General features: G+C 43.8%; 2 protein-coding genes across 8 annotated transcripts in view; both read right to left on the reverse strand.

Moving 5' to 3' along the window:
* The window catches only part of fam20b (FAM20B glycosaminoglycan xylosylkinase), a 36,478-nt gene extending 31,223 nt beyond the window's left edge, over window positions 1–5,255 (reverse strand). Inside the window, exons 1-5 of one of the 2 annotated variants that reach the window (XR_007450227.1) lie at window positions 5,048–5,255; window positions 2,424–2,698; window positions 1,986–2,233; window positions 1,820–1,906; window positions 1,634–1,743 (exon numbers count right to left, since the gene is read on the reverse strand). Coding sequence is in view for 1 of the 2 variants with exons in the window: in XM_049588206.1 (XP_049444163.1) it covers window positions 1,634–1,743; window positions 1,820–1,906; window positions 1,986–2,233; window positions 2,424–2,552 (574 nt within the window). In the remaining variant the exon portion in view is untranslated. The remainder of the gene's footprint in view (window positions 1–1,633; window positions 1,744–1,819; window positions 1,907–1,985; window positions 2,234–2,423; window positions 2,699–5,047) is intronic. The other variant, XM_049588206.1, reaches the window with a different exon arrangement.
* An 11,147-nt stretch (window positions 5,256–16,402) lies between these two features.
* ralgps2 (Ral GEF with PH domain and SH3 binding motif 2) overlaps window positions 16,403–25,998 on the reverse strand; it is a 100,785-nt gene continuing 91,189 nt past the window's right edge. For 2 of the 6 annotated variants that reach the window (XM_049588164.1, XM_049588165.1), the window contains 8 exons: window positions 25,665–25,819; window positions 25,515–25,569; window positions 24,898–24,975; window positions 23,829–23,934; window positions 21,601–21,693; window positions 19,809–19,914; window positions 18,992–19,083; window positions 16,403–18,885 (listed from right to left, as the gene is read on the reverse strand). In XM_049588164.1, coding sequence (XP_049444121.1) covers window positions 18,856–18,885; window positions 18,992–19,083; window positions 19,809–19,914; window positions 21,601–21,693; window positions 23,829–23,934; window positions 24,898–24,975; window positions 25,515–25,569; window positions 25,665–25,819 — 715 coding nt within the window. In that variant the 3' untranslated portion in view covers window positions 16,403–18,855. The remainder of the gene's footprint in view (window positions 18,886–18,991; window positions 19,084–19,808; window positions 19,915–21,600; window positions 21,694–23,828; window positions 23,935–24,897; window positions 24,976–25,514; window positions 25,570–25,664; window positions 25,820–25,998) is intronic. The other 4 variants (XM_049588167.1, XM_049588169.1, XM_049588168.1 and 1 more) reach the window with 4 other exon arrangements.

The following is a 25,998-nucleotide window of genomic DNA, read 5'->3' on the forward strand; positions in this document are numbered from 1 at the left end:
AACAAAATCCATGACATGAACTGAGAGGTCCTCGGTGACCTTGAATATGTGTCATGGTATAGAACATTTTCTGTGCACTCAAGTGAGAACCTGTCCTGAAACTTGCAGCATCGCCCATAACAGCTAAAAACACCCAGAGACAATAAGGAGTAGCTACCACAGAATAAACAGCATCGGAAAATATCTGTTTGTAGACAAAATAATCCGAGTCATTTTGTCACACTTGGTTAAATTCTTTCAAACCCACATAAGACAGCAAACACCCGTTTCCACAAGCATAGCCACAGGTTGGATTGGTTGAGTGACCTTTATATCTAACAGTGCTGGAGTTCCCCCTTCACAAAAGGTACTTATTGCCGGGATATTGCATTAGTTTGCAATAACCTACAATTCCATTCATGTATCTTTGCTCTATGATAGAAAAAACATACAAGAAGAGAATTAAAATCTCTTATAATAAAAAGACCTGTATCACTGTAGCATGCCTGGGGATGGGTACCAAAGCCTCGGTATCACACAGGCCTCGGGGCTGAATTATCTCAGACTAGTATTGTTAAGCTCCGCTGTTAAGAGTTCTGCTTTCAGTATTGGAGACATTAATAAAATGGATTTCCTATTTATTTAGGCTACAAAAACATTATCTTGCACCTTTTATCTCACCAGCTCCATTTCTAGTTTGTAACAATACTAAGACCTACGTCTATGACGCTTTTTCACTATTCCCAGTGCAGAAGAGAGATCTTTCTCAGAGCACGCAGTACGTGAGGAGCGGAGAAGGGAGGACCGCTCTCTTTGCCTCTCTCTTTCATGTCCACATACACACCCACACACACACACACACCCTGCTCTTAATATTAACAATGGCGGAGAAAGCTAAACGCTCAAAAGCCTGGTTACACTTCACTGGAGTCGATGCTGACAATACTCATTGCCACAGGTGCAACACGTGTTTTGCACATAAGGGCGGAAATGAGCAACGTTCCAAAACCTCTGCATCACATGCAGGCGGAGAATTACACAGTTTCTGAAAGCTGATAGTTCATCTCTTGTTGCCCCACCCACCTCAGGTATGTTCTGTATGCTAGCAGCCTAAAGCCACACACAGAGTTAGCTCAATTATGGGTGTGCTCACAATTTTAATTACATATATAAATATAATAATTGGTGATTCGTTCAATGCAAAGTTGTTGCAATAATATTCATGTATGCAGTAAAAAAAATAACAAAAAGAACCAATAAGAGTACTACAAAATACCAAATAGATAAGCAGTTACAGTAATGGTAGTAATACTGTTAAAGTTTAAACAAACCCATCCCTACTGATGCCACACCCTGACCAAACAGGACTGAGCAGGACATGCTCTGATCTGCTGACTGACAAAGGCCGAGGAAAAAAAAAAAAAAAAAAAAGACTGCAGAGATGAGATAAAGAGTGAGAGACGGAGAGAGGTGGAGAGACGGAGAGAGATACATCAGAGTGAGAGGCAGAGTGGACAGATGAGTCAAAAGAAGAAGGAAATGATTTAAACAATATGACCGCACTGTCACTCTGTGGTGTCTGACAACACTGACTTCTTATTGCAAAGTTACATCAGAGGTGTGACAGAAGACGATAGGGCGGGCGGACACTCACCCTGCATGAGGAAGGTGCTCAGCAGCTGGTCCGTGGCCACAGGTTTAATCTCTGTCCGCAAGTTGACATATCTCCCGACCACAAGAGGCGCTCTCCTAAACCCCAGGATCCTGCGGAGAGGACATGATGCCATGCTCCATCAACAGATCAGAGAGGATAAAAGTCAGACACTATTTGTTTACACACCTGTCCAGGTGGAAAGCAGCCACCTCCGCGTTGTGTCGGTCATATCCTGCATACGGCTCGCCTTCAACCACGTAGTCTCTGTTATATCTGAGGAACAGTGGAAAGGACATGAGTAAGAAATCACTCTTAAGCATAAAACGTGTCATCCCATTATTATCAATCTGACCTCTTGGGTTTGAAGACCACTTTCTGTCCTCCGTCCAGCACCAGCAGGGCTTTGAGCTGCGTGCCCTTATAGCCCACATCTGCCCGCTCTATCCTGGCAGTGCTGAGGGAGGTGAGCACAGCGGCCAGTTCTGGGGTCTCCTCGGGGTACACCTCTCTCGGGCCCACCCACTGGCTTGCTATCTCCCAGGGAGACTGCAGGGTGTGGGTAAGGCGAGCTCCCCGGGACAGAGAAAGGCCAGCCTCCATCTGTTAGAGGTGGGTGATAATAACATGAACACGTCTGCCAAATGCTCCCTAGCCCTGTTAAGTATGACTGCATACCAGCTATAGCCAGTCAGAGTCTTGTGCATCTGCTATCTCCCAAATTAAAGCACTGATGTTTCAACACACTTGTTAAACGAGACTGAAACTGAAAATAGCCGACTGGCACTCTGACCTTGCGAAACGCTCTGAGATCCCGTCGGCTGGCTGCAGAGCCCTCGCCTCCATCCAGCAGGAAGATCTTGGCCAGGCCCAGCAGGAGGAGCACGGCACACAGCACCACCATGCGCTGTTTGAGCTTCATCTCCACACCGACCTGCCCAGACTCCCTCCTCACCCGACGCTGTGTCTGTGCGAATCCCCCTCACCCCTGATGCATGGCCCCCTGCAACTCCTCGTCACCCTCCCGCCCACTTGCCCCGACAGACAAACTCTTCTGAAGGACAGGAGCTGTGGGGGGGGGGGGGCAGGCAGACGAGAAGTAGAAAAGGGAACAGAGGGAGAGATGAAAAATTCACTGTCAATAATATATGTGGAGAGAAAACTGATCGATTTGCTGCCCCTCTTGCATGTTCCCCCGGGGGCAGACAATGACCCAGTACTGCAGCACAGCTGGAGCCTGTCCAGGATGTGTAACTACATCAGGATGGCACAAGCTGCTCTGTGTAAATGTGTGTGTGCATTAAAAAGTACGCCATACCATAAAACTATGGATGGATTACTGAACAGGCCTACCAACACCAAAGTGTCGGGGCCTTCACCTGAAAAATGTCACTTAAATTACCACATACTGAACAGGAAGAGGCTCAAAATCACCACAAAGAGACACAAAATGACTACAAGACTAAAGTTGTAAAAGTTGTTCGAGCCCAGGTTTCAGCAGTGACTGTGGATGCTTTGGGGCGGCAGAAGCTCAGTGCGCAGGGACTTGGCCTGGAAACCAGACATTGCCTGTACAATTCCCAATATGGACTAAAGGTGCATTTGAGAATTTTCCTTTTACCTTTAGTACGTACTGCAGCTGTCCTTAAAAAGCATGAACTGTTGCATGCGTGTGCACACAACTGGGACACTTTGATCATCTTGCTTTCATATCTGTTACCTTGGAGATAAAACAAACACCACTCACCGAGCTCACCAGAGACGGTGATCAACTCGACAGGCTCTGCTGTTGTTACTTTGCAATGTGTGTAGTTTAACTTTAAAGTTATAGCTGCACAGATTGTAGATTCTAACATATGATATTTGCAACAGTGAAATTACATGTCATTGTTATTATAATTATTTCCTTTTGTTGTTTGTCATTTATGATTATTTTGTTTACGTAAGTCATATTCCTATCGTTACTGATTGACTGGTTATCAGTTACTTGAATGCGCTGTCACTGCAGATTAGCTGTCAAACATGGGTCAACTAGCTATCAAGCTGTCATTTGTTTGCCTCAGTCAATGTGACGGATCATACACTGTGCAGAGGATTGTGGGTCAGAATAGCCAGAAAAGCATGCTGGCTTGCATACTGCAAAATCTGACCGTATGTAGAACAGCCTGCTTGTGCCATACTATGTATTGGAACATACTAAATCTTTATCTGGCACACTGCACAGTATGTTAGTGTGGATATTGGAACACACAGTAAGTATGTAGTGTGGACTGGCAGCTGGAGAGGTGCTGAGGTGCCCTTGAGGAAGGCACCAATCCCCCAAAACTGCTCCAGGGACACTTTTAAAGGCTGACCCTGCACTGCATGCGTGTGCTGAGCGTGAGATGCATTTCAGCTGCCTGCAAAACTGTGGAGAAAAGGAATTTCCAAAAAGATGCAAGACCACCACGAAGTCTGTGTGTCTTGCTCCTGTGTAGCAGAGGTGGTGGGGCCCTTTGCATACCTGTGCCCAGGGGCCCACAGTGTCATAATCCGCCCTGTACTGTGTGTAAAATGAACAGCAAAGTGTACTTTGGCTCCTGCAGCTGTGGGGCCACATCTACAGCATTAACGCTAATATCATCCCTCCCTCTCCTACGCTGGATTTTGGGAGAAGGCAGGACTGTCTCTTCATCGACCCTGCCTGTTTCCAGTGAGCAGATGATGGACAGGTGGTCCTGCTGTGGTGCAGAGGGGGTCAGGTGAGGTGGTGGACCCAGCACAGCCCCTCTGCTTTGTGTCTAACCTTGCAGAAAGAGAACCTGCCTGAACTCTAGTGATGTTTCCCTGATTACATACCTTCATATTGACTTCACCTGCCTGCTACACCGAGCTGAGGCACCGGGCCCCTGCACGTCAGCTCTGCATGTTGTCAGCTATTAATCGCGCCAGTTCAATTAACACAACTGCCACGTCCAACTGGCAACTCGTTGACATAACGTCACGTCAGTGAACAAAACTGTGACAAGACAACAAGCTAACCGCTAGCACGATGAAACACTGTAAACGACGGTTCAGCTGGTTTGACACAGCTCCGCCGACACGTTTGGCCACGCAGGCATCGCTTGTGCCACACAATCGGTCTTTCATGATGCCTTCTTTAACGGCAGTGAGAAAACGGCTGGCCAACACCGACTGCATGACACCACCTAAACCCTCTGAATGGTGGCTCCACTCAGACGCTTCCTACCATCATTATTCCGGCTTCCTTCGCCTCACTAGGTCACAGTATCTGCAACGATATGCTCACATCTATCACGACAGTGCTAGCTGCTTAGCAAGCCGCTGCACACCTTGCCGTGTAGGTTAGCTAACGCTGCCAGCTAGCTTCACTACGTCGTCTGTTGTTTTCACTGGCTGCCGACCAAGCTCTCTTACCTTATGGACGTGTGCCGTTAGCCGCTGACAAAGTAGCTTCCACGTGTCTGCGAAGTCCTGCGATATTTAAGTAAGCTATAATAAATTGTCCTGCCGCTAAAAGTCACGGTGCTTTATCATTTTCTCAATCCCCCCGGTAGCTCCCTCTCCTCCGCCCTTTTCCTTCGATTCCTCCTCTGGCCTGCCGTGTCCACTTCCGAAACACTTCCTCCTCCTGTAGGAGCTGCGGGCGGCCACCAGGTGGCAGCGCTGCACCATGTACGCGCATGTGCATTGAGATAGACACAAGAACTGCATGCTGACTGAAGAATAAGCTTGTGCAGGGAAAATATGGTCTCCTCTCAAATAGATACCTACTGGTTAAAGTTATTAAAGGGATAATGCACCCAAAAATGTAAATTCAGCCATTATCTACTCACCCATATGCCGAGGGAGGCTCAGGTGAAGTTTTAGAGTCCTCACATCACTTGCGGAGATCCAAGGGGAGAGGAGGTAGCAACACAACTCCACCTAATGGAGGCTGACGGCGCCCCAGATTCAAACGTCCAAAAACACATAACTGAAACCCAGGGGTGGGTAGAGTACTGAAAATCTGCCATATTAATGCCATAAAAAATTACTCAAGTAGAAGTAAAATTACTATTTGAGAAACCTACTCAAGTAAAAGTAAAAAGTACCTGGTTAATAATTTACTCAAGTACACGTTACTTTCTGTTTGAATATTTTTTAGGGTGTGAGGACCAGTGCAAAATAATGAAAAAAACATACAATATATTTTCACCTATATAGCAGACTATGTGCTTACTTACGGGCGGCACGGTGGTGTGGTGGTTAGCACTCTCGCCTCACAGCAAGAGGATTGCCGGTTCGATCCCGGGCGTGGGAGCCCTTCTGTGTGGAGTTTGCATGTTCTCCCCGTGTCAGCGTGGGTTCTCTCCGGGCACTCCAGCTTCCTCCCACAGTCCAAAGACATGCAGATTGGGGACTAGGTTAATTGATAACTCTAAATTGTCCGTAGGTGTGAATGTGAGTGTGAATGGTTGTTTGTCTCTATGTGTCAGCCCTGTGATAGTCTGGCGACCTGTCCAGGGTGAACCCTGCCTCTCGCCCGATGTAGCTGGGATAGGCTCCAGCCCCCCGCGACCCTCAAGAGGATGAAGCGGTTAGAAGATGAATGAATGTGCTTACTTACTTCAATATGCTTGCAGAGATTCGACGATGAGTTTTTGAAAGCAAGGATCTCCTGTTTTTTTGGCAGGCACAGGAGGCACTTCATCAAGTAACTGTTCTTTTTTATGGATTTCGGCACAAAAAATGTGGCGAGATGTGGCCAGGGATGGTCGAAGGCAGCTCCCGCTTGCTCTTCGTTTTGACCTGGCTCTGACATGATCTTTGCAGTCGGCGTCGGGTCAGGAGTGGAGGACTGGTGCTTGCTTGTTCACCGGGTTCAGAACATGGCGCTTCAGCGTGGTGTTTGTTTTTCTTCTGTTGGCATCTTTCCATCTGCAGTAGAGACGTGCCTCGCACGCCGCCTAATGTTCAACTTAAATCCCTGCATTTAGAGCAGACTAGTTGTAACAAAGGTAAATGGCAAATGTAGTTAAGTAAAAAGTAGATTACTGGCTCAAAAATATACTTGAGTAAGAGTAGTAGTAGTTTTAAAAAATGAACTTAAAAAGTACTTGTTCTTCAAAAAAACTATTTTTTTTACTCACATGCGTTACTTGTAACGCGTTACTACCCACCCCTGTCGAAACCACAAAATATCTCCATACTGCTCGTCCGTAGTGATCCAAGTGCTTGCGCGCGAGACCAGCAAAAGCACGTGAATACACATGAACGTGTTGCCGATGTCTCATGGTCTCGCACAAGCACGCACACGTGAGCATGGTGCACAGAGAGGCAGTTAGAGCTGCAGGCTAATGAGGCTAAAAACAGAGTTTAAAGGCGCTGTATGTAAGAATGAGGCCAAAACGGTTACTGCACTCAAATTCAAAATACTGCCGCGAGTTGCCCCCCTCCCCTACAGATTCGAGGTTGCTGGACAGCGGCACGCTGGAGACTGATTTGTTTGCCCATGGGCGGCTGCGTCGCCATGTCCTTGATCTTTGGTTTTCCAGCGGACCGTTCGAGCAAGTCCGGCTTCTCTGCTGCTAACGCTGCTGCCAGGATACAGCGGAGGAGGAGCTGGCTGCTAATGCTATGTACCGGGACACTGCTAATGCTGCTTGCTGTGCTGCTAACATTTGTTTCTCAAAAAAATCAGTCGGGTCAATGACCCACCTGCACATGGGCTACAATGTATGATTGAAAATGAATAACAGTTGAAAGTATTCGAAATGTCCATCCCCGTCTAGCTATGATGCTAGTTAGCCAACTTTGGCTAAAGCTTACCTGTCGAGGAGAAGAGTAGCCACTTCGACATCTGATCTCAAATTCTTCTCCGCTTTCAAACGTCTCCACCGTTCAAAAGCATCTCCTATATAGACCCTCGCTTTGCCTCTAGTTTTGTCTTGGCGTTTTTGGGAATCATAACGAGGTCATTTGGGTTTAGTCGCACCGTCAGCCATTGTAGCTCAGTCGTAACTGTAACTGATGCTGAGACTCTACTGACTGCGTGACTGGTAGATGGCGGTGGGTGGCGCAACAGGCCAAAACACAAATTCAAAACATAAACATGATTTGCGTACTGTAAATTTTTTTTAAAATGTGAATATTCTGGCTGTACTATTGTTGTCGGTGAGATCACTATGTTATATGAACATTATTCCTTAGTCTCTGTGACATATTAGGAGGATTTTACGACTATTTGCTTTAGATTTCTTACATATAGCTCCTTTAAATAACGTTTTTCCAAACAACTTTTTATGTCGGGGCTTCAGGACACTTGGATCACTACGGACGAGCAGTATGGAGATATTTTGTGGTTTCAATGATGTGTTTTTGGACGTTTGAATCTGGGGCACCGTCAGCCTCCATTAGGTGGAGTTGTGTTGCTACCTCCTCTCCCCTTGGATCTCCGCAAGGCATGTGAGGACTCTAAAACTTCACCTGAGCCTCCCTCGGCATATGGGTGAGTAGATAATGGCTGAATTTTCATTTCTGGGTGCACTATCCCTTTAAGTTATTTACTGAATCATGTGCAGGCTCTCTATCTATAGAAAATAGTATCATTCAGGTCTTTGCCGACCCTGAGCTGGATAGGGTAGACTCTATTTGTCCCAGTGGGAAATTTGTCTTGGACTTTACAGTGTCTGCATTGTGAACGGTATAAAACAACACATACATCCAGACATGTTAAAATACGTCTGGATCCCAGTCAGGTTTTCATCTAGACCAGGGCTGTCAAACTCATTTTAGTTCAGGGGCCACATACAGCTAATTTGATCTCAAGTGGGTTGCACCACTGAAATATTGCATAATAACCCATAAATATCATTCATTCATTTCTGTACCCGCTTATCCTCTTGAGTGTCACGCAGGGGGCTGGAGCCTATCCCAGCTGACACTGGGTGAGAGGCAGAGTTCACCCTGGACAGGTCACCAGACTATCACAGGGCTGACACATAGAGACAGACAACCATTCACACTCACATTCACACCTACGGACAATTCAGAGTCACCAGTTAACCTGCATGTCTTTGGACTGTGGGAGGAAGCTGGAGCACCTGGAGGAAACCCATGCTGACACGGGGAGAACATGCAAACTGCACACTTCTTTCATTCTGAAAACAGTCATGGATTTACCAAACAAAGAAGAAAGAAAAATTATCTGCAAATTCAACAGTGTGTCTTTGTTTTTCCACATTCATTCAGTCTGCTGCTCACTTTCATTACATGATTTTTTTCATAATTTTCCACTAAAGTGGAAGCTGTTGAAAAGGCAGGTTAAGTCGTCCCCTGCCTTACAGTCTGTTTTGTCAGTGCCTCAGCAGCGGCGATCCACTGAGGGCGCATTCACACCAGGTTCAATTGGGCGGTGAATGTCGAAAAATTCCACATCTTCATTTGGTTTGGTTCACTTTCACACTGGACTTTTTAAAGCGGACCAAACCGCCTGGACAACGTCACGCAGTTACACCAGCTGCTCATTTGGGGGCAGTATTGCCTGAAACGACCATTGACCAGGAAGAAAAAAAAGCACAAGGAAGAAGAAAACCTGGCTCATCGATTGGCCAGGACCGAAAACGGAAATCCATCCCCTTCAGCCGGCTTGGTCACCACAAAAAAAATGGAATATAGTCCTCTGACCATGTATCAGTAAGCGCCTGCACCTCCTCACTACTCCTTGTCTGTCCACGAGACATTTTCCAACTATTTCTTTTTTTACCTCTGCTTCTCCTGGTTCACGCTGTTGGCTTTGTTTTTTTCTTCCCAAAATGCACTGCGCTTTACGTCACTTCCTCTCTTTGGTTCGCTTGATAGTCCGTTTGCACTTCCTACTGTAAGCGAACCGCACCGGGGTTCACTTGCAAGTGAACCGAGACCCCAGTTTTCAAGCAGACAAGGGTTTGCTCGTTTGGTCCGCACCGGAGTTCGAATGAGCGTTCACACCACTCCAAATGAACTGAACTATCCATGGAAGCGCACCAGGGTTTGTTTAAAGCGGACCAAATGGCACCAGTGTGAAGGCGTCCTAATATTGTTTAAGACATAAGTCTGATACAGATTCTTTTGTACTGAAGCTGCTGGTTGACAGTATGTTGCACAATGTTTAATATCTATGACCATAGAAAGTACTTATAGTTATTTCAGAGAGCTGTGTTCTGGTCAGAGTGGAAACGCCTCTGAGGCAGCATTTTACATCAAGTATCTGAAGCTCCTGAAACCTCTCAGCCTTCACATGTGCATCAACATTAGGTGTGCAAAGTCATCTGGAGGGCCAGATTGGACCCTTTGGGGGGCCGGTTCTGGCCCTCAAGCTGTATGTTTGACACCCCTGGTCTAGACTGTGGGGCCACTGGCTCTACAGCTTGTTTGTGGCTGCAGTTAATTAAATCTTATATATTTATATACATGTATTGTATTAATTATATTGCATGTATGTACAAAGATGATCCGTCTGTGGATTTTGCGTTGTATGGAGCTTTCTCTGTGCCCTTAATAAAGCCATTATTGTCATCATCCTTTAAGCTCATTCATCACTGTTACATTGTCAAGTCATCTTTAGTCAGGTTGAAGGACACTAACACCATGTGCACTTTTTGTAACATGCACCAGAGACTGTCTCCCATTTGTTCTGGAGTCTGTGGTAAGATATGTGTTGCTATATACTGGACTATATCTGTGATGCTTTTGTCCTTTACTTCAAGGCTGTCCTTTACAAGTTATAAGAAAGAACTAGAAGATGATTTTTTTCCCTATGTGATCTCATCACACTGCTGGCCAAGTTTTATATCCATAAATGAAAATTAAAGCCACTTTCTGTACCTTTATAAAGGAAGAAGAATCCTACATCATGACTTTACATACCTCAGTATGTACCTCGTACCCTAAATTTGTGCTTCAAGTTTTAGATTCTATTAAACTGTTCATTTACTTTTGGTATAATTTCAGTGCATATCTTTTATTTTTCTGTGTCACAATTTGTTTGTAACTCCTGGCATCTCTTTGTTGTTCCTTATTCTCTATTCTTCTGTTATGTTCTTTCAGACTATTGTTTCTGTGTTCACAAGGTTTAAAAAAAAATCACATTGCTGCATCAACTGCTGCTGATTCCCAACTGTTTTTTTTTTTTTTTACTTGCAACACCTTAAATTTCAAGAACTGAACCTAAACAGGCATGCATACGGGACATAATGTGCAAATAAATCTTAATCATAAACATTCTCTATTTATCAGACACTCTTTAACTTCTCATCATATACCTCAGTTTTGACACTCTACAAAAAATATTTACATTATCATTCCTTTATAATTTATGGCACTATTTTCTATACATACATCATGTGTACCTTCAAGTTGCTATTAATGTCCCCTTAGCCTCAAGTGAGAGGACAAGTAACTTTAGTTCCTACCTGGAGACAGGTGTTAGTAGAACAGACTCAGGTTAACATGTGCAGCAGTTGAGTTACAGTGAAGCTGGGTGTTTGTGTAAATTAAAGAAGATAAAACAAGAGAAACTGTAAACTGCTTAGAAAGTTACCGAACAAGAAAGCTGGGTTATTTTATCTCATGACTTTGTTTTGAGGCTTAAAACAAAGTCATGTCAAGTTGAGACATGGACTGTTGGATTTAACAGAAGCTCGAAAAGTTAAAATCTCATAACAGCACTATTAGAAGAGTTTTTGTAAAAAAAAATAAAATAAAATAAAAAACACCACCAAATGGTAAAATTGTGCTCAATAGAAAAACAGGGTGTCCACAGGTATATGACATTGAGATCTAACGCTGGTTAACACCTGTAAGATAATTTAAAATTGAATTCAAAACATGTTTTTGGACAAATCATCTTTATCTTATTCAAATGTTGCAGGAAAGTATAAAGGTTCTGTGTTCCTGTGCAGACGTAGATTTGTGCAGGAGTATCAGAGTGAGTAGGGTTGATCTACATTTTGCCGACAGCTAAGTGTAAGTATGAAGTAAAAAGACAGTCAGTAGAAGGTTTAAAGATTTATAGTTAGGGCTGGCTCAGGCTTGCCCTGTACCAGCCCCTAGTTAGGCTGACTTAGGCCTAGTCTGCCGGAGGACCCCCCTATAATACACCAGGCACCTTCTCCCCTTCTCTCTCTCTTTCTCTCTCGTATTCTATTACTGCATCTAGCTAACTCGGCTTCTTCTCCGGAGCCTTTGTGCTCCACTGTCTCTCAGATTAACTCATATCACAGCGGTGCCTGGACAGCGTGACGTGTGTGGTTGTGCTGCTGCCGTGGTCCCGCCAGATGCCTCCTGCTGCTGCCATCATTAGTCATTAGTCATACTTCTTCTGTTATTATACACATATGACTATTGTCACACATGTATACTGCCAGATATTAATACATATTTTCAACATATTGTACTGCAGTAGCCAGAACTATAACTATAATATTATTACTTTCAATAATGTTGTTGTAAGCTACTGTCATTACCTGCATCTCTCTCTCTCTCTCTCTGTCTCATTGTGTCATGTGGATTACTGTTAATTTATCATGCTGATCTGTTCTGTACGACATCTATTGCACGTCTGTCCGTCCTGGAAGAGGGATCCCTCCTCAGTTGCTCTTCCTGAGGTTTATACCGTTTTTTTTCCCCGTTAAAGGGTTTTTTTGGGGGAGTTTTTCCTTATCCGCTGCGAGGGTCATAAGGACAGAGGGATGTTGTATGCTGTAAAGCCCTGTGAGGCAAATTGTGATTTGTGATATTGGGATTTATAAATAAAATTGATTGATTGATTTGTAACTGAACTTAAGTGCAGAAGAGGTTCATTCATTCTGACAGAAATAAATTAAAAGATGGATGAATGAAATTAGGTAAAATGTTTGTGGGAATTAGGACATGACAAATTCAGATGTGTCAGCCCTGTGATAGTCTGGTGACCTGTCCAGGGTGTACCCCGCCTCTTGCCTAGTGTCAGCTGGGATAGGCTCCAGCACCCACGTGACCCCAAACAAGATAAGTGGTTCCGGAAAATCAGGCCTGTCCAAAGTCTGGCCCGGGGGCCAATTGTGGCCCGCAGACCAATTTTAGTTGGCCCTTGGCTTGACTTTCAAAATATACCATATGTGGCCCTTTCTACAATAATGGTTGATTGAGCAAGATCACTTCACATTTTTACCCTTCACCTCACAGTGACAGGACTATCATACAGTTTGTAGACAGGCATCAAGTTGTAATAGTTCATTGAAAGATAAAAATGGTTGCATTTGTCTCACTTTTGTTTTAAACCCATTTGATGCGATAATCAGTTGGCCCCCAGGTATTTTCACATTGTTTTATCTGGCCCCCATTCAAAAAGGTTTGGACACCACTGTGGAAAATATATGAATGAATGAATGAATGAATGAATGAATGAGTGAAATTCAAATTTAAGACTATTAAAGAACTTTTAAGGAGCTGCAGACACTTTAAAAACACTGCTGTGTGTTATATGTACAACAAAGTGCTGGATATACGCAGCACATTTCAAAATTATAGTGAGTAAGTAAGTAATGCTGCAAATGATCCCACATCTCTTCATTTCATCTGTAACCAAAAGCCAGTGCTGCTGTGATGGATGTGATTGTGACTGCAGCAGCCTTCTGATGAAAAATGATGGAAAAAATAAGCCATCACAATTACTGTAACTGATGTTATTGTTCCTTGGTATTTTGTTAGCTGATTCAAGGATGAAAAATTCTGGGTAATATTCTAGGAATGTTTTTATGAAGGCCAGGGGCAGCACTAACAAAGACATGAAGCTGACTTTGCAGGAAAAATCCCTTCGGGAAACTTTCATTGACAGTTGCAGGAGCTCTTAGTCATCCCCTCTGCTCTGCAACATCTCACACAGCAGCTTGAAACAGGCTGGAACAACTGTGTTTAAATAGTGGTGAACCATGTAATACAACCATGATACAACCATGATACAATACACCCCCCCCCCAATCACAGATAAACAGTCACACACAACAATGAGCATGAAACCGATGTGTGGAGTAAAAAAGGGCAGAGTGTTTATTGGTTCTCAGTCTTCACACCAGGCAGCGCATCACTCAGCAGTGAGGTCACAGCGCTCGCCACACTCATGTCACAGGCAGACAGAGACAGACACACGCAGAGCCAGGTACAGGGCGAAGGTCAAAGGTCATTTACACATCACCCTCGTCACCCTTCAGTGAATTAAACAAAGGTGGTTGGTAAACAGTGAATGATGCCTGTCCAGATTCACATTGATTCCACTCTTCCACCAAATCAGAGGACACACTGTATAACCGTGCTGAAAACACCTCCTCTGGTCCAAACCTTCATCTCAACTGTTAAACATGTTTCATCACTGTTAAAAAAGAATGAATTCAGAAGGCAGATTCACTCACAACAGTTAATACAGGGGAAACTGTGCATTTGTAGACAGTATGGTCAATTTAAAGGAAACAACACGAACTCTCGCCACATAGAGGGGGAAATTTCAAGCATCAAGTTTCTCGTAATAACCCAAAAATTATTCTAAACGAGGAGCGCTTTGAATTTTCCACTCTTATCCCAAAGTAGACAATCGTGGGGTAATTATGTGAGCAGTGATTGGCCCTGAAATCAAAGCAATGAGTCAGCTAAAACCACAAAACATCCCAAAACCAGAGTGTTTCCCTTATTTTGACCATACGCCGTTACAGAAATGATAATATAAAAAAAAGAAAGAAAACTGTGTAAACTCAGGTTACGGTGAGGAAAACCTCACGAAAAGCGCTCAACGTGATCTGGGGACAGATTGTTAAACCCAAATTGATTCAAATAAACCTTCCCAGACGGCCCCAAAAGGTCTGAATAGGTATAAAACATGTAACTCAAGAATCCATATCGGTTACATCTCAATTAATATAGCAAATCAGAGGGGAAATGTGAAGAGGATGTTGGCTGTCTACACTGGGTTTGTTTACATCCCAGCTCCTTCTGTTCACAGTCTTTTTCTCAGAGTTATTTGAGACAGCGTCCGTTCTTATTTAACTGCACCAATTTGTCAGTATCTCGCAGCAGACAGCAGGTTGAGCTCCACCATCAGGTAAACAGTCGCTAAACGCCCTGAACTCTAAATTCTGCCTCTCCCATTTCAGCCAATCAGATTCAAACATCAGCAACAATCAGCCTCCATAGTGCTCCAGCTCTGGGATTTTGTCACATCAAAAATCAAAACAGTCTCTGCTCCATTATGCAGCAAAAAAAAAAAAAAAAAAGAAAACTCTTTCACAGGCCACAGTGGACACAGACCAGTTTACACTTCTCATCTGCTCATGAGTCGTCCTGCGTGGAGTTGTGGCACGAGCTGGCAGTCAGTCACACAGACGATAAGATTAAGCGGTCACACTCACTCCCCAGCAGTGACGGCAGCCTCGAGGGATTGCCTTTCTGCCTTGAATTACAACATTTTAGAAAAATAGAGAAGTATGCACAGGCACACAGATGCATACACATTTTACATAGGCCTGTCTTTGGCTTCCTCATTCACTCTTCCACAGGTTCATCCACTCCCATCTCCTCTGTAGTCATTACACTAAGGACTGAGTATCTCTTCACGGGCACTAAACTGTCTGTTGTTGTTTGTCTGACCTAAAAATTTGAATTGTTGACTTGTGTTGAGGTGAGTTTTAATACATCAGTGTGCTTCTATCAACTGGATATTGGCCTGGAGAAGACTGAGTGAAGCACATTAGAGGGGATCCAGTGGATATGTTCACCTCCTGATCCCATCACACCCTTTCAACAACCTGCAACTAACTCTGGGCTTAAAGGGTGACATGAGTATTTTCAACCTGGGCCCTATTTTCCCATGTTTTTGTGTCTAAGTGACTGGTGGGAGCATCAGTTTTTGAAACTGGGCCAGTATTGAGCGAGAGGGCTGCAGCTGGTAAAACAGGCCGTAATGTAAACACTCAGGGTGTTTGCGTCGTCAATTTATGTCTTCTAATGTGTTTGTTTTTGCCACTGACAGGTTCAAACTGCTATTCTAAGTGTCTGACAACATTATGGAAAGGGCCCCTACAGAGATAGACCTCTTTATTTCAGAGTAGGATCCTTTTTGTTTCACCAAAAACAGCCCTAAAATTACTATCACCAATCCCACCAGACTCCATTTTGGAAAGGACTGCTACAGAGACAGACCTGTTTGTTCAAGAGCAAGATCCTTTTTCTTTAAACAGAAACTGACGCCAAACTCAACAAACGTTAAATTAGCGTTAATTTTACAATCGTAAAATTAGTTCCACAGTTCACACACACACACACACACACACACACACACACATATATATATATATATATATGAAATGGAAGCTCTGAATGAGCTCTTTCTGCTGCTAAATGGTGCTGAATTCCAAACCAACCCAGAATTATTAATCAAAAACTAAAAGACTTAACACTGAGCACACTGAGCTATTTAGGGCCAGAAGTGTGTAATGACACTTACTTATTTAAAAAAAAAAATCAATAAATATTGGTCATTAAGTATATTGTCCCCCACATGTTTACAAGGTTTTAATATTTAACATTTAAATTACTATAAATAGTCAGGACAGAGTGTGGTGATTTTTTGTTTTGGCTGTCCTGTCGGTCTAATGTCACTTACACTGTGGTTCTTACCGCTGAAAGACACTTCATTTAAAGTCAACAGAAGCATAATAAAACTTACAAAACCCGCCTTGGTTCATCTTTCCACTGCTCCAGCAATCACCATCTCTAGATTGGTTTGAATTAACCCTTTATTCACCCAGTCAGACGTGAAATATGCTGCCTCTATACATGCTTAAATCACTGTTTATTTAAATGGAGTCTGATAGGTGTGGCTGTTTCTGGTGAATCAAAGAGGATCATACTCTGCAACATAAATGTCTATCTCTGTCGAGATCCTTTCCACAATGTGGTCAGACACTTAAAACAATCTGAGCCTGTCAGTGGCAAAAACAAACACTTGAAGTGAATGGAAACTGACCCAAGTGATAACACTGCAGCCTGTTTTGCTTGCTCAATAGTGAGCCAGTATTAAAAGCAGTTGTTCCCTTTACTTACTGAGACCCAGACTCATGGGAAAATAGGGGCCAGCTTTAAAAATAATATAGACGTTACCCTTTAATATACCCCACTGACAGATGGGACACTTTGTTTCTACATCCTGTAATACCAAGGTTTATACAACTCAAGTGGAGCACTGATGGGACTGTGATTTTGGGGCAAAAGATTGTGTAAACATACAATGTAAACATCTGGTTTTTTTTTTTAAAAAAAAAGAGAGATTAGAATTTGATGAATATTACTGGGCGAAAAGCACCCCATCATTGTCCTCTCCGTCATCCTGATCATGTTTTTTCATGTGGATGCGATTTGCTCCCGACGATAACCAACAGCAATAGTCTATTTCTGGCACCGTGAGACGTGTGTGAAGCACAGAGGAAACTGTAAATCCCAGGTTTTCCACACTGAAACATGCCAGCACCTACACTACATCTGATGCCACTGCAGCTCTGCTCATCCTCACGCAGAGCAACAGTGAGGTTACATCACTTGGCACTAATGACAACCAAGGTGCTTATGCTATTCCAAATCAGATGTATCACAGTTAGGGCGTTAAACTGAGCTGGGTCCTAGTTAACAGAATAAGGGGCAAAAAAAGAAAAATAAAATTCACATGTACATAAAATGTTCAAAATAACTGCTCCGAAAGGTGAGAAAAACACAAAAATGTAACATTCAAATGTAACAGACAAAACTACATTGACGTGCGAACATCTACTACATGGTAATACTGTGAACTGCACCATCCCTCCCAAAAAAAGGAAAAAAAACTAACACAAAAACAATATAAACAAACAAGATTTAAAGTAGACTCTGTATGGCTCCAGGTAGCTTTGAATGTCTGCTCCAGACCAGAGGCTCTGACCATATTAAGCAACATGAAGAAGAGGAGATAAAATCATGTATTAGATGTCCTCGATGCTCTCTCTGTCTCCTGGACTCTTTCACAGCTTCAAGTCTTTAGTGTTTAGTGTGTGTGTGAGTCTGGTGAACCGAGCGGCAGCCGACAGAGAGCAGACAACACTGGAGAAAACAAAAATGAAGGTTTGTAAAAGGATTAACTCTCCAACCGTGAACACGTCTTAGCTTAGATTCTGGGACGATCGTACCAATGTGGAAAACACAGACGAGATTCCTGTAAGATAAGCAAGTATTTTGCCCTCCCACCCTCCCCCCTCGCCACCCAATACAGTTATACAAACACACACATACGTACAGAACACTTAGCGAGTATATGAGAAAGAAGGGGGAAAGTTCTGTAATAAAAACTAGACACATTCAGGAAGTGTGGGAATTGTTTCTGCTGGAATTGATTGCGAATCAGAGCCCTTACGTTTTACGACGATGCAATCAGATAGGCCTGTGTGTGCATGTGTGTGTGTGTGTGTGAGAGAGAGTGTGAGTGCGTGGCTCATGTAAATAAGCATGTGACTCCAAGCCAACACAAGTGAATAAAGACAACAATTGAAAGTGTGAACTGAGTAAGTTAAAAAAAAAAGTGTTTTCAAACCCTCCAAAGTCCAGCGGGTTAGTCCGATGTGAGTGTGTGCTGTGATTGTGTGTCCAGCCCATTCAAAAGGCGGAAATCTTGCATTCGAGCATGGCAGGGGAACACAATTAAAAATAGTTAACCCCTTAAAAAGGAAAGCATAACAGAGGAGAGGATTATTTCTGTCCATCCGAGGACAGTCTGTCTGTGAGAGAGGAGAGGAGAAGTCGAATGGCTCCACTGAAGTGCTGAAGACTAAAAACAAAAGACACTGAGGGCAAATGGGAGACGAGAGCAGTGGTGCAGGTCCTTGTTCAGTAGTCGGTACACCCAAAACAGTCACTTCCATCCACACACACGCACGCACGCACGCACGCACGCACACACACACACACACACACACACACACACAGACTCACATTCTCTCACATCTACACGCATACACACACACAGGGTACTCTGGTTAAGGCAGTGGTGGCAGGTGAGGCTGCAGTGAGGCCAGGGCTAGAATCGGAGAATCGGCGGTCAGGGCTCATGGCAGTGAAAGCTCCCACGACTGAGTCAATACTCCTCCTCATCCTCCTCATCTGTTTCCTCATCTCTCTCTCTCCTTTTGCTCAGTCACACTCCTCAGCATCAGTCACTCGAATGACATCAGATTGGCTGGCACCTGGACGGAAAAAAAGGAGTAAGGTGTGTAAAAATACAGGCCATATTTAACAGTGTGTGTGCACGCGCATGTGTGTGTGTGTTGGAGTGTTTATCCGGCTTCATACCTGTTGCCTATTGCTCTGACAGGCAGCACTCAGATGTTTGAACCAGAGCGAAGCGTTCGTTTTGTTCCCTGCTTGGTACTTGTAAGTGTTACCTAGGCAACGGAGACAAACAGCGTGAGATGCCAAGTCTCTCGTTTCCACCTGTTTTCTCAACAGTCTGGAAACATGGCTGAGGCCTCACTTGACTTTGGCTCGCCGGGTAAAATAAAAACAAAATCACAGTGGAAAAGTTCAGGACAGAGGTGACTGGAGTGTGTATGTGTATTAAGAGGTGTGTAAGATCACGAAAAATGCCAGATATGACCAGCATGCAGTCACACACTTAACAAGACAGCCTTACTGTTCGGTGAGGTGGAATCTAAATGTGTGAGTGTGTGTGTGTGTGTGTGTCATTTTGTATTTGCTACATAGTGAGGACCGTAACTTTTTTTTTTTTTCTACCAGAGTGAGGACATTTTTGAAAGTGAGGACGTTTTGGTTGGTCCTCACTTCCTCAAAGGCCTGTTTGTGTGTTAAGACATGGTTTATAGGTTCAGGTTAGAATTAAGTTAGGGTTACAGGTTGGGGTTAGGCATTTAGTTGTGATGGTTAAGGCTCAGGAATGCATGTCAACCGGTGTCCTCACATAGATATAAGTATAAGGAAGTGTGTGTGTGTGTGTGTGTGTGTGTGTACATGTGATGTCACCATTCAAACCAAACTCCACTGACCCAGTTCACATTTTTACTGCATCCGTTTTCAGAGAGCTGACTGTTTGCTTGCGTTAGTCATGTCCGCTTAGCTTTTCCTTGTGGGTGAGTGCGTTTGTGTGTCTCACCGTGCTCGGAGTCCGTCAGCAAGAAGACGTCGGGATGCTCTGGGTCGTCAGCCATCATGGCCATTAGACCCACCACGCACACACTCTTACTGGACGTCGACTTGAACTGGGTGGAGGAAAAGTGGAAACAGAGTTAACTTCTTTTCTTGTGATGACTGTGTTGTGTCTAAATGCTACTTAAGAAGAAGAAGAAATGTTAACACAGGGTGTGTGTGTGTGTGTGTGTGTGTGTGTGTGTGTGTGTGTGTGTGTGTAACCTATGCCTGTTGCCTGTGTGCCTGCATGTGCACTCCACAAGGTTCTCATTAGCCTGTGAGTGACACACAGGACTGCAGTGATGTCATTGGGCTCATTATTCAATGAGTGCTACCATCTGTCTGTCCCCCCACTGCGCCAGACCCTGTCCAGTCGCCCCACCACACACACACACACACACACACACACACACACACACACACACACACACTATCACTGCATCTTACGTCCACTCATTTACAGCTTTCTTCCAGTTCTTATCGTCCCTCCTGCCTCCTTTCTTTTCCTCTGAGCTCCTGTTCAGTTTCAGTAAATGTTCCTGTCAAACTGATAAAATCCAAACACTCTCACACACAAACACACACTCAGCCAGATGCACTCAACACGCTCTGCTTGTTTTTGAATTATGTCAACACTACATGAAAATTTTTTATTTTCTGCATTTTTTGCTACGATTTTTTTTCCCTGAGCAGACCGAGTACAAAACCCTAAAACAAAACAAAAAAAAAACACATGAAGTAGAATCGTTAAGTGTGTTGCCCTGAGTTCATTTTGTAATCAAGTAAGTAATGGCTATCATGTGTCGTCTCCTTGTAAAACTGAGTGTGTTTGGTGCATTTACTCTCACTTCTATCAACAACTGCAGCTCACATAGAAGAAGTCTGAAACTTTCAGATACAGTTATACGCTTTCAGTTTTTGTGCTCACCTGCCTAAACAAACAAACATAAGCTGCGTTTCTGCCAAAATTTTGCGGGACATTTAGTCCCAGGATCTACTTGGACTAAAAAGCTCCTTCTGCCAATTCTTATCTTTGTTTCCACCATGGTCTAAAGACCTGTAAAGATTAGGCAAATTAGTCAGCTGACGTATGACAAAGTAACTGGACAAGAGTTGAACACACTCTGCAGCCTGAAAAAATAAAATGCAGAGAAGGAATATTAAACTAAGAGTGTCTGTCTCCACTGTAAATCATTTGTTGAGTATCTGATGGTTATTTATTTGTCCTTAAAAATGTAACAGCCATGAAACAATCAGAAAATAGCGTTAAAGTTCTCTCATTCACTGGCCTCAATTATTCAGACGCCGAGAGCAAAGCCTAACTTAACTTGAAATGTTATCAAGAAACAGACACGTTCTTCCCTTGTCCTAAAATGGTCCTAAATCAATACCAGGGTACTTCCTTGTTTAATAAATGAAGCAGTACACAAGGTGACCAATTAGCGATGGTCATCCCTGCAAACCCCACCCCCACAAGTTCCTGTACTTTCATTTAAATACTGCATCTGTGATCAGGGAGTTTTTGGGGGGTAAAGGAATGTCCCCGGAACTTAATTTAGACTCTGGTCCCTGTGGTTGAAATGCACCGAGTTCCTCAAAAAGTGTTCGGTTCCTGGGGAAAGTTCCTGTGGTTGAAGAGAGGTTATAGTAAAACCACCAAAATGTCTATCACCCGCTACAGAAGTGCGTCGCATGAATGTGTCCTCAGACTGTTACACAGATGGTGATGAATTGGTGTGAATGTTTGTGTGACTTACATGTTTTCTCTCAGTGGCCTTCAGGGACTTGGCAGGGTAGTAGTAAAGCTGGGTTCCACAGAGAGCGACCCAGTATTTGGTCCATGACGCCACCTGGAGGCACAAAAGTGAAATCTAATCATCAGCTTCAGCCTGATTTCGTCAATGAAATACTACACATGCACCATCAGACGCTTGTTGAGTAAACCGAGGGATGTTTTTTTGTGTTGGAGTTTATTATACGAGTGTTCTGTGTTTTATAACTCACTTACAAAGCTTTTTTACACAGACACAGACAAAAGAGACAAGATTAGAAAGGCAGAGAGATGAATCATGGGGTAAAGACCGTAGGGTTTGGGGAACTGAAAGTCTTTGCTTGTCTATGCTCGGTTGGGTGAGCAGAATAAGAGTGCAAAATTAGCTTCTTGTTCCATAAACACTGAAGACTTTAAAGACTAATACAAGGAAAATAAAGAGTTTTCAGATGAAGGAAAAGTATGTGAGGGCAAAGGGGACAAAGTGACCCTGCTAATTAATACTCCTGGTGCAGAGAGATTTCGCCTGACTACATGGCCACATCGGGGAAAATATTTTGAAGACCTTGTTACATCATCAAAGGAGCTCGTAAATCACTCGCACTACCTATGACAGTTTAAAGTTATTTTAAATGAATAAAGAGCTGCAGATTTGTTTCCAGTCAAAACAGAAAGGGATAATCTCACTGCAAATATAAAAATGGCTTGAGAGGCACAGAGCAAACCAATGCAGCGGGGAAAAATGCAAGCACAGTCAGAGGAGGAGTAGAGATGTGGCTGATTGTCAGTTTGACTGCCCGTGATTGCCAACCATACAGTCAGACTCTGATATAGCTGATTCTGTGCCAATCAAATTTATATGCATGCGCAGCACTATGATTAACATCACAGCGGCTCAGAAAGTAACCGACTATTTGCACGGCCACTGTGACCCAGTCTCCATACGAGGTCTTCAAATATTGACGCTTTTGACTGTTGCCATTTTTTGTTCATGTAAGCAGCATGCAGTGCATTATGGTAGCCCTGGGCTGCGTTTTAAGATATGGGGCATCGCCTATTCATCTGCATTAATCAGGGTCTAGGCTACTTGATGTAAATCAGGGGTGTCCAGTATGACTCCCTGCCAGTGGACACTCACACAAAACTTTTAAACTAACCATTGTCGATAAGAAATGAAGACAGATTCTGCAAGTGCATGGCTTAGTTTTTGCCTTGAATGTTTTTAGAGACACATTTTGATTAACTTTTTTCTAACCAACTGTTTAACAGAAAGATGGAAAAGGAAAAAAGGGAACGTTTTATCCATTTGGTTTCAGCTTCACCTTGGATATGAAAAATGTTGTATGTATGTCATATTCTCAAAAAATGATGTTTCAGAATAACATCATCGGACCACTAGGTGTCTGTTGGACCTTAATCTAACAATCCTTCTTTCCTGGTCGGCATTATGTAGTATTATGTAGTGAGGGCTTAACATCGTGAGAAGAACAAATTCCTCACATTTTTTCATAGACAATTTCACAGAACTCTGATGTTTGGAGCAGCTGAGTGGTGTGGTTGGTGAGTTACTGAGTGGTATGGTTGGTGAGTTACTGAGTGGTGTGGTTGGTGAGTTACTGAGTGGTGTGGTTGGTGAGTTACTGAGTGGTGTATTTGCAGGCCACGAATATGTGTAACTGCAGGGAAAATGTATTCTTCTAAAAAGTGGGACCTCAGAGCAGTGGGTGTTTGTTTTGGGGTATCATTATCAGGATAGGTTTTTGATGTGTGTAGAGAACACAGGCACTAGTCAGGAGTTAAGATCTCTTTTTTTGGCGATGAACTGGTGATGCAGATAATTTGCACCGGTCCTGGTGAACGTAGTTGTCACGTGGTAAATGCATGCAGATCGTCCATATTTCTGCACTGCGTTATCGCATCGCACTGCTGAGAAATCGGCAGGTGAAACTTTTAAATAAATGGAATCAGCCAATAAAATTGCTATTGGCGCATCTGTGACGTTGAGTGTAAGGAACAGACAAAAACAGAGATGTTCTGCAGGTTAAAGAGTCTCTGAGGCCCTATCTGCAGACATCTTTCATCGTCCATCTGTTCCCGTACAGCAGGTAGGTAGATATAACCGTATGAGTAGCATATGGACACATACACATGTATGTATGTATGTGTATGTGTGTGTGTGTGTGTGTGTGTGTGCATGCGTGTGTAAAATCTCACTGTTGGTTTCTTGCCCTCCTTGAGCACGGTTTTCCGTCTCAGCACCCCCTGCACTGTGACTGCTCCGGGATACAAGTGAACTGCGAGCTCCTCTGACTCTGCTGAGCTGCAAACAGGACAGACACAAACATTACAAGCTATATGACACAAACACACACACACACAAGACAACATGCATGTTCTCATGCATGCACGCATACCAGATACAAATCAGAGATGAACTTGGTAGTAAAGGCAGACACAATCTGCAAAGCCACCTTAAAGTCTGCTTCATGGAAATACTTTTCTTTAAAGCTACATCTATTTCTGTCTTGTTTTCACAGAATTGAATTTCACAGATATAAATCTTAACGCTGGGATCTGCAGAAAGAAGAGCAGAGGCGGACAAGGTGGTGTGCAGATTGTGTCTGTCTGGAGGATCAGAGCAGGAAGCCCAGTGCAGGAGCCCAGTGAAGCCTGGTGGAAAGAGAGAGAGAGACAGAAAGAGAGAACCATCTCTAACCGCAAGGGACGCTTTTATATGCAACGTCCATGAGAATTGGCTTTAATAATCCTGAGGAGTCTGTTCCTCTCTACCTCAGGAATGAGGATGTAACAGTTTGTTTCCAGTAACACATGGAGCTCAGTGTGACTGTGGAAACTCACTTTTTGCTCCAAGCTGTGTGAAATATCTTGGAAACTTATCACAAGAAGAAGTCCAGGTTGACCATAAGCTTTCTGTGTGTGTCTGTGTATGTGTGTGTGTGTGTGTGTGTGTGTGTGTGTGTGTGTGTGAGGCAGACATGCAAGAAATTTAAGAAAGCAAAAGGTGGATTATAGACTGATGGTACGCAGCAAAAGATGAAGACCCCAAACAGATCCTTTGCCCTTCACCTGATTCATGATTTCACCAACACACACACCTACACACACACACACACACACTAGTTCCCACCACCAGATTATCCCAGCACTACACACACTCTAAGCACCAGCACACAGCGGCCCCTGGCAGGGACTGAGGGGCGTGAAGTGAGGATAAGAGAGGGTTTGGTTCAGGTCAGGTTGGTTCCGGTCGGGATGTGTGTACCTGCTGGGCCTCAGGACTCCTCTGTAGGGGATGCGGGCCACGCGGGTCACTGGGCCCAGAGAGTGATAGAACCGAGTCCTGTTCAGAATGGGATAAGACAGGATAGGATAGGGGGCACGGGACACTGTTAAGGCTGTGAGGGTGTTTCTGTTCCCTTCAGATTGCATGGGTTAGGGCTGAATGGAGGAGCGGTCATTTGGTTAGAGGAGTTATTGATGAATGTGCGTTCACAGGGTTATTCAACAGTTTAAAGAAGAGGTGTTTTGGAAGGAGGAATCAGATGATTTTCAGGCAGCTGATTCTAGAGTGTGGCTCCAGACACTTGTTGGCACGGAGGGACTACTGGTTAGGGGATTTAAATGCTAAGCTCTTAATGCATTTCAGGCTGCCGCAGAAGCATCTGAGAGCAGCGTTGGAGGGATGAGGCATGACGGCCCTGGCTGCAAGGCTAAAAGCAAGGCTGGACGCTGCGTGAGTTTTAATGGACGATCATTTCGCATAGCTGTGTCTTGAGGCCAGAGCTTTGAAAATTATACAATCACATCAGGGGGAATTTATGATCTTACATGTGGATGTGATGAAAAAAAGCACGGCAGACACGGACGTAGCAACCTTACCTCTCAAAAGCAGGCCAAGACACCTCTTCACTGAGCTCAGAGCCCTCGCTGCTCCCTGTGTGCGGATACAAATCATCACAAAAACTGAACAATGTCATTGACGATACAAACTGGGCATCGCGGTCATATGCACACATGCGTATGTCTTACCAAGTGAAATACCGCTGGACAGAGTTGAGCTTTCAGCTTGTCCCCTGGTGGGACTGTGGCTCTCCATCACACTGTCGTCCAACAGGTGGCGAGAACCAGCGTTGGGGAACGTAGCACTTTTAAACTCTACTGTGTTCATCTTATGGATGAAACTACTTAAGCACAGAACACAGAAACAAAGAAAACAAATAAGTATTCTTGCTTCACGACATTGTTTTATAAATTCTGCAAGTTTTTCAGGCCATCATCTTCATCATGATTTAATGAAGGATTGATGCATTATTGACGGATGCATAGGGATGTCACGAAAACTGATACTTTGGTACTAAGCTGA

Source organism: Epinephelus fuscoguttatus, linkage group LG10 (assembly GCF_011397635.1).
Source record: "Epinephelus fuscoguttatus linkage group LG10, E.fuscoguttatus.final_Chr_v1".
In the NCBI taxonomy this organism is placed as follows: domain Eukaryota; kingdom Metazoa; phylum Chordata; class Actinopteri; order Perciformes; family Serranidae; genus Epinephelus; species Epinephelus fuscoguttatus.